General features: G+C 42.6%; 1 protein-coding gene across 1 annotated transcript in view; it reads left to right on the top strand.

Moving 5' to 3' along the window:
• khdrbs3 (KH domain containing, RNA binding, signal transduction associated 3) overlaps positions 1–8,222 on the top strand; it is a 376,174-nt gene that overhangs the window by 162,186 nt on the left and 205,766 nt on the right. The window contains exon 2 of the mRNA XM_037693716.1: positions 1,729–1,847. Within this exon, the coding sequence (XP_037549644.1) occupies positions 1,729–1,847 (119 nt within the window). The remainder of the gene's footprint in view (positions 1–1,728; positions 1,848–8,222) is intronic.

Raw genomic sequence — 8,222 nt, 5'->3', positions numbered from 1 at the left:
TATATATATAAAATTCATCACCTAATGCAACAATTAACTACTAACTATTCTGTTATGATCAGTAAAGGGTTACATCTTTGTTTGGTTTGTTTGTGATCTTTAGGTCACACTGATACGAGCTCCCACAACTCAGTTTTGAGTAAAGTATCATAATTTATGGATTACTTTGACTACAACTAGTTTTTAAATAAAGCATGGCATGCTGTTTTGTTCCGGTGTCAACGTTTACCAAGATCATTTATTTTCATTCATTCAGAGAAACATCTTTTTGTTTTCTTGGTCAAAACGGGTTTTAGTAGTGGAAAAAGGACATATTCTTAAAGTTGCAGCTGAAGATTCAACTATATGATAAAATTAGTGTCTAAATTCTATAACAAAATGATTAAAATCTCTAAATATATCACAATATCCCCAACACAGAGCAAACAGGGGAATTAGCGTTCATCTGTCCTTCCATCCATCTTCTGAGCACGATAACTTGGAAAAATAAGTGAGGTACCAACTTCCATGTGTTGCTACATTTTGGTGCAAGAAAGGTTCCTTTCCAAAACTGAATTGTCACATTAAAATCCAAGATGGCTGCCACCAAATATGTATATGTGTAAACTGATCACCCCAATGATTTGAGGAAACTCTGCTTCTAGTTACTTTATTGCTTAAAAGTTTAGTTTTTTCTAATGACTGGGGTGGCTGAAGATTAATCTATGGGGCCAGTGCCACCATTGACCACACTCTGCCTCCACCACTACACCTGGTAGTGAATAAAATTGCTTCCTCCACTCACCGTTGCCTTGGACAAGCAAAAAATACAAATAAATAAATAAAAGAACCTCCCTCTGTGCTTCTACACCAGCCGTGCCCAATACGTCAGTTGTGATCTGCCGATCGATCTCAAAGTATTCAGGGTAGATGGCATGGCATAAAAAATAGCCGTCAGCCGATCGTCGATCTATGAAAATAGTTTCTTGATTGACAGACAGGGCAGCCAGTCTGAGGCCTCATTTACATGACATGAAATGTTTGTTCATTTACAGACAACAGCCTCATTCTCTCTGAAACTGAAGGTTTCTGAATCCAGGTCTCTATTATATTATTATATAATAAATAAATAAATAACAAAAAGTCCCTATTAAATAGCCTATATTTTTGGGAGAACCCCCCATGGAAGTGTGAAATTCTTTGCGAGTGTGAAATGGCACATGCACACTCCAGGCAGCTGCAATCCAAAGTTTTTCTGCTCTAACAACATTTTTAATAAATAACAACAGTTATAATATATAACAACAGTTATAATAAATAACAACAGTTATAATAAATAACAACAGTTATAATAAATAACAACAGTTATAATAAATAACAACAGTTATAATAAACAGCAGAGAGAAGAGTGTTTTTGTTCTGCTCACCCTTTTTCATCATGTAGGAGCAAAACTAATAAAATCCAGGCTCCAAAGAGACGTTAGTGTGTTCATCAGTTTGGACTAACTCTCATGCAGACGCTGCGTGCACGATGAATGCAACTGATTGTTTTTTGATCAAATAAATATTGAATTTAAAATTTAAATGTAACATTTGCTGAATTCTTTGGCCTTTTCTGAAGGTGGTGAAGACCCAGAGGTGTCCCCACTGCATTAAATCCACTTGACTGTTAAAAATCCAACTGTACCTGTCGAAGCCACCAAAGGTGCTGCCTGAAACCACCTCTGACTTCTTCTCCTCTTTTTCTAGAAATCGAAAAAATCCAGAGAGACGATGACAAAGACGAGGAGAAATTCATCGACGTCGTTATCAACAAGAACATGAAACTGGGCCAGAAAGTTTTAATACCCGTCAAGCAGTTTCCTAAAGTAAGTGACACGTAGCTCCATCATCAGAGAGACTTCTCTGTGTGTGTGTGTGTGTGGGGGGGGGGGGGGGGGTGCAGGTTGGATTGTGTTTCATGGAGATAATGAAGCCAGCTTGTGTGTAAAAGTTTTTGGTCTTGAGTTCAGTTGACACCTTGTGTTGCTGCTTGGTGTTATCAGATGTAACGTCAGAGGCGGAAGGCTGCTGACACATCTGGGCTAGAACTATTCTCATGTTTTCAACACGCTGTCACTCTCTGTATGACTTCACTTTTCACTTTGTACAGTGCACAGCTGCCAATCACTGACCTCTTATCAAACAAGAGTTTAATTTATTAATGGATAATTATGACTGTGACTGAAAAGAGCCACACCCCAGTAACTGGATGGTACCGGTAGTTTATCAGAGTTCAGAATCATTTATTTTATCATTTAAACAAGTATATGAACTTTAACAGTGAGAAAACATTACCACCTGCCTCATGTGTTGCAGCCACAGTGGAGAACACGGACCATTTTAACCCATAACGCCTGTTTTACTGGAGCACTTCCCCTCACCAAACCTGCAGCCTTCCTGCACTTCTGTGGAAGAACCAGCTCTCTGAATGGCAGGGAGTTCCCACTGGGAGCTTCACTGGAAGGCTGGTGTCAAAAAAGTGAGAGGGCTGCTCTGTGACGGGGTGGGTGGGTGGGGGGGCATCACTCAAGTTTTCACCCCAATCCTCCTGGGAAGAGGTCGGGGGGATGGGGGGGGAGGTCTGTGCAGGAGTTAAACTCCTAATCCTAACTTCTCAAGGTTAGCTTCTTTAAAATGAAAGGCCTTGCATTCCACAAAGGTGTGCGTGTTGCTCCGGCTCTCTTTAGACTCAGCTCATGTGTTGAGAGGGGGAGTGTCAGTCATTTGGGTAAAGCTTGTAAATTACTGTAAGATGGCTCACTCTTCAAAACATCTTGTGAAGCACTTTCAGTTACAGCTTCAATTTTTAGCTCATTACCTATAAAACTGGTTGAGTTCAAGCTTTTTGTCGTCTTAAGTTGATTAGCTGTGTCAGCCAACATGAACAGAGTTCATTACTACAGGTAACAAGCAGTATGTTGATGTCACTTCACCACTTGCTCTTGCTGAGGTCGGACACTTCTCCCCTTCCCTCCCTCTCTGCTTTGCTGCTCTGTCTGTCTGTGAAACTGCTTCTGAGCCTGTCTTTCATATCTTCTGAACCATAATTATGGACTTGTTTTGATCAGTTGGTCTCTCAACACAATTGATAACATTTCTTCGAAGAGAAGACAGGCTTTAGGCGAGCCGATTTGTCCTGTTGGCATGCACGCAGCTGGATATCTCATCGACTTCGAAGACTTGATGATGTGTCTGTTTCTGCTGCCATTTGTGGATTTTAAAACACATATTTAATTGGATTTACAATAACTGGTTCCCGCTTTTTGGATTCGGCTGGCTGCTGGTTTTATCTACAATCAAGTTCAAGTTAAAGTATCTTTATTATCCCCAAGGGGCAATTAGTGTCACAGTCAGTAGATGTGTACATATACACACACATGCACATACACACACATACACATATATACATACGCATACATATATATATACACAAGACATTAAGACATTAAAGTAACATTATTGAAATTAGTGTTCATTGAGAAGCCAGATTGCTACAGGGATGAAATAGTTTTTCAATCTGTTTGTTCTACATCTGGGCTGCAGAAACCTGCTTCCAGATGGAAGGAAGTCGTCGGCAGCAAATTTGGACCCGATCACGCTGCTTGCCTTTATGATGGCTTGGTTCGTGCCTCGAGTACCCAGACTCAAATGCTTTGGGCAGAATGGATCAGATCTCGGGGATTTTACTCAGTCACGTTCCATTGGTGTGGCCATGTAATTTGGACATTTTGGAACCGTTTGGACCAACACAGACTCAAGGTAGATGTCATTAAGTTCTGCCTGTCCCCAAAACAACTGTGTGTTTATCTGAATTTGGCTCCCTTGGCTGGCTTTGAAGGCCATCTTATCTGAATTTGCCTGGAGAAAATGTGATCTGACGCTCACCACCCACTCCCTGAGGAATTTCCAACTGATAACCAGAAGAAACCAGTTGAATAAACATTGTGTCATCATTTCAGGACTCTTGGATTCTCATAGACGTTCTTCTTGGCCATTCCTCGACATCCCTCGAGAATGTTTACAGATCTCACCGGAGGGAACTGGCTGATAATTACATCTTTATCAGAACTCTTACAGTGCCCTCGAGAGCATCCATGGACATTGCTCACCGCTCTCGTCCCCCCCCCCCCCCTGCAGAATGCCTACATCACTATGTGCTTGTTTGTGCAAGGTGTTTTTTAATGTCAGTTTTTTCTTCTCAGGCAGGAAAAAAAAGTCTGATAGGAATTTTTTCACCTCCAATTCCTACATGTGTCCAGTTTCACTACTTTTATTGTCTGTCTAAACAGATCTCACTTGTAAATGAGTCTTTGAGGCTCAGTGTGACCTATCTGTCTAAACATAGGTTGAATGAATGAATGAATGTTGATGTCCCTTGTCGCTGAGGGATTTGATGGTGAATGTTTTCAAGATGAGTGTTTTTCTGAACTGGAATTGAACAGAGAGTTAGTAAACCTTAATGTTTTTGGTGCAAAATATTCAAGTGGGTAGGAGTTCCACTGTGGAGAAGAACAGAGAGAGGTTTTTATTTTGGCTTGTCCATGGCAGTGCAGAGTGATGGATCCAGGCAAGTGGCGAGAGTAACTTTATTCACCACCAAGTGCAATGGCTCAGCTAGAGGGTGGCCAGTGGTGGCCTTGGATAATCTTTGGCCAACCCAAGGGCCACCCCAATCATTTAAGGAAACTACTTTTTAGCATGATACGTGATTAATGTGAATAATACATTAAACATTTCTCTCATTTTTTTTTTTTACTATAAGCTTTTTTATTTATTATGTCTGAAATGCAGGAGTTCAGACACATCAGCAGTTGTGCACATGCAGAGCTGTCTGGAAATGCTCCTGTGCGTAATGTGCACTGTCCGCAGGGCGCACCGCAAAAGGAGTGGGATAAAAACACTTCATCCCCATATGACATGCCATCTGCGTCTCTGCTGGGCAGGATCGTGTGAGCAAGCTGGTGAGCCGTGCATGCTTCGGCTGGAACATCCACTCCACAGACTGAGTCCGCCGGGCTAAGGGCAACGTCTCCTCTTGTTGTATTTTTAATAAATAATCAAAATAAAAATACCTGATGACTTTGGACTTTTAGGGGCAGAGATTTGAGTTGCAGATCCAAGCAAACAGTTGCCAGAACACAGCCTGTCAAAATAAGAGAGTTTCAGGATTATGTTCCGGCAGAATCCGGCTCAGATTAAGCACTGATTTACATTTTTTGTTTTGTGTTAATCCACTGTAATAAACATTCATAAAATACACCAGAATACAGGAAATGGCATCTACTTTATTCAAAATTATGTGGGGGAGGACCCCAGACCACGCTCCCCCAAATAATGTCTCACATCAAACCAGTCCATTGCTCAATAAAGGTTGGGGACCACTGCTTTAGATCACATTCATACACCAATGGGACACACATCGGAGGCAGTGAGGGGTTCAGTGTCTTGCCCAGACACTTCAGCATGTGACTGCTGGTGGAATTGAACCCCCGACTCTCCCACTGGAGGACGGCTGCTCTAACCACTCAGCCACAGCTGCCCCAAAATTTAAGTTAATTTATATTCTGCAAAGGACTTCATGTTCTATAATTTATGAAAATATATCTGACAACCCCTCTAAAAGTAAACTAGACAAAAGTTGTTCAAACCTTCTCTCAGTCAGAATGTTTGTCTTGATGGCGCTTCGTTAGAGAACACTATACTGTGTACTTTAACTACCATCATGTACAAAGTATATTGTATACTTTTAATACGGTCATGTACACTATACTATGTACTTTTAATACTGTCATGTCAGAGTCAGAGATTCTTTATTGTCATTCGCACCACATGTGGTACATGTGGTGGAGCGAAATGATGTACACAGTGTCCCAGTTACATCCAACAATAAAATGTATAAGAAAAACAATGATAACATCTAAGATCTGAAATAAGAAAAACATCAACTAAAAATACACTAAGCACTAATAGCATAAAAACATTACGTCGAACATCAGCACAAACATGAACATGAGTCTGTGTGAGCGGATGAGCATGTAGGAACACATCAACATGAAACAGATAGCAGCAACATGTCATTTTTTCACAGTGATTATTCTGGTTTGTTGATTCATGAGTCTAACAGCCTCAGGGTAGAAGCTGTTCCTCAGTCTAGTGGTTCTGCACTTAATGCTCCTCAACCTCCTTCCTGAGGGGAGCGAGGCAAAAAGTGTGTGTGCTTGGTGAGTGAGGTCCTTCATGATGCAGGTGGCCCTCTTCCTACATCTGGAGGTGTAGATGTCTGTGATGGTGGAGAGGCTGACTCCAACTGTCTTCTGTGCAGCCTTCACCACTCTCTGCAAAGCTTTTCTTTCTGCAGCTGTGCAGCCTCCATGCCACATGTTGATGCTGGAGCATAGGATGCTCTCCACTGCACACATGTAGAAGGAATTTCCCAGACCAGCTCGTCTCAGCCGCCTGAGGAAATAGAGTCTGATGAACTTTCTTGATCAAGCTGGTGGTGTTGTTGCTCCAGCTGAGGTTGTCATTCATGTGTACACCCAAGTACTTGTAGCTGGAGACCACTTCCACCGCAGATCCTCTTATGTTCAGGGGGGTGTAGGTGTGTTTGTTCCTTCTGAAGTCCACAATCATCTCCTTTGTCTTCTTCACATTGATGTGAAGGTTGTTCTCTTTGCACCTGCTCTCCAGGTGTTCCACCTCCTGCCTGTAGCTGGACTCATCATTGTTTGTGATGCATCCCACCACCGCTGTATCATCTGCAAACTTTACAAAGTGACAGCCTGGATGGGTAGCTGCACAATCATACATGAGCAGAGTAAAAAGGAGGGGGCTCATCACACATCCCTGAGGAGAGCCAGTGCTGAGGGTTATGGTGGAGAAGAAGTTGTGGATCCTCACTAACTGAGGTCTGTTTGTTAAGAAGTCTAGTACCCAGTTGCAAATTGAGGGGCTTAGTCCTAGTGTGAATAGTTTGTCCATCAGGGTTTGGGGGATCATGGTGTTGAAGGCGGATGTGAAGTCCACAAAGAGCATACGGACATAAGAGTTTTTCTGCTCCAAGTGGTTGAGAGCAGTGTGGACCACAGAGGAGATGGCATCCTCTGTTGATCGGTTCTCACGGTATGCATACTGATGAGGGTCCTCGTTGATGTTGATGGTTGTTTTGATGTGAGTCATGACCAGTTTTTCGAAGCATTTAGCGACTATCGGAGTGAGGGCCACTGGCCAATAGTCATTCAGACCAGTCACTGTAGAGCTTTTTGGGACTGGGATGATGGTGGCAGTCTTCAGGCAGGTGGGAACTGTCTCCAGGGTAAGTAAGGTGTTAAAGATGTCTGCCAGCACCTCGCAGAGCTGATCGGCACATTCTTTCAACACTTTTCAGGGGATGTTGTCTGGGCCGTTTGCCTTGTGCGGATTAATCCTCCTGAAGGTACTCCTTACTTGGGCTGAGATCACGCTGAGATGCTCTTCATCTGGTGGTGAGGTGAGTCTGGTGCTGGGTGGTCTGTTTGGGTCTTCAAAGCGTGCATAGAACTTGTTGAAGGCATCAGGCAGAGATGGGTCTTTGGGGCATTGTTCGCTCCTTTGTTTATAATCTGTTATGCACTTAATGCCCCTCCACATGCTCCGAGGGTCTTGTGAGATGAATTGACCCTCGATCCTCTGTGCATATGTGGCCTTGGCCTTCTTAATACCAGCAGCCATCTCTTTCCTTCTACTCAGAGACCTGAAGGCAGTGTTCCTGGCTTCCAGCAGGGTGCGCACCTCTGCATTCAGACAAGGTTTTTTGTTTGAGTAGCTATTAACATATCTGATGGTCGAGATGGTGTCAGTACATGTACTAATGTAACCCAGAACTGAGAGTGTGTATTGGTCCAGATCAAGTGATCCTCCATTTTTAGCAGCTTCTCTGAAAACCTGCCAGTCTGTTCGATCAAAACAATCTCTCAGTATGGGGCCACTGTCCTGGATCTAACATTTAATTTTCTTTTATACTGGTCTGGAGCGTCTCATCGGGGACATGTAAGCAGAAGCCAGGAAGATTGAGATGTGGTCTGACATTCCTAGGTGGAGGCGGGGTTAGTATACTGTGTACTTTTAATACAGTCATGTACGCACTATACTGTGTACTTTTAATAAGGTCATGTTCACAGTATACTGTGTACTTTTAATACCGTCATGTACACAGTATACTG

This window comes from Nematolebias whitei, chromosome 19, assembly GCF_014905685.2.
Source record: "Nematolebias whitei isolate Nwh7 chromosome 19, NemWhi1, whole genome shotgun sequence".
In the NCBI taxonomy this organism is placed as follows: domain Eukaryota; kingdom Metazoa; phylum Chordata; class Actinopteri; order Cyprinodontiformes; family Rivulidae; genus Nematolebias; species Nematolebias whitei.
The sequence above is the reverse complement of the archived record's forward strand: the minus strand, read 5'-3'. Positions and strand labels throughout refer to the sequence as shown.